Here is a 214-nt window from a genome sequence, read left to right on the forward strand (position 1 = left end):
AGGCATCGGGTAGTTCTCCTCCTTGATGGTGACCTGGAGGTCGGGCTTGTTGGAGGTCACGAAGGTGGCCATGCTGGGCAGCAGGTAGGTGCTCCGCGTGCCCATGTTGCTGAGGTATTGCTTGCCTTCGATGTTCCGCTTCCGCCAGGGCGGTCGTCCCTTTAAAGAAAGAGAATGAAGGTGTGTTTTCTTTCCCTCCTATTGGCGGGCGCTT

The 214-nt window shown here is 57.0% G+C and overlaps 1 protein-coding gene across 1 annotated transcript in view; it reads right to left on the reverse strand.

Moving 5' to 3' along the window:
- Window positions 1–214, reverse strand: part of IRF2 (interferon regulatory factor 2) — a 94,164-nt gene that overhangs the window by 2,291 nt on the left and 91,659 nt on the right. The window contains exon 9 of the mRNA XM_015569747.1: window positions 3–159. Within this exon, the coding sequence (XP_015425233.1) occupies window positions 3–159 (157 nt within the window). The remainder of the gene's footprint in view (window positions 1–2; window positions 160–214) is intronic.

This window comes from Myotis davidii, unplaced genomic scaffold (assembly GCF_000327345.1).
Source record: "Myotis davidii unplaced genomic scaffold, ASM32734v1 scaffold184, whole genome shotgun sequence".
Classification (NCBI taxonomy): domain Eukaryota; kingdom Metazoa; phylum Chordata; class Mammalia; order Chiroptera; family Vespertilionidae; genus Myotis; species Myotis davidii.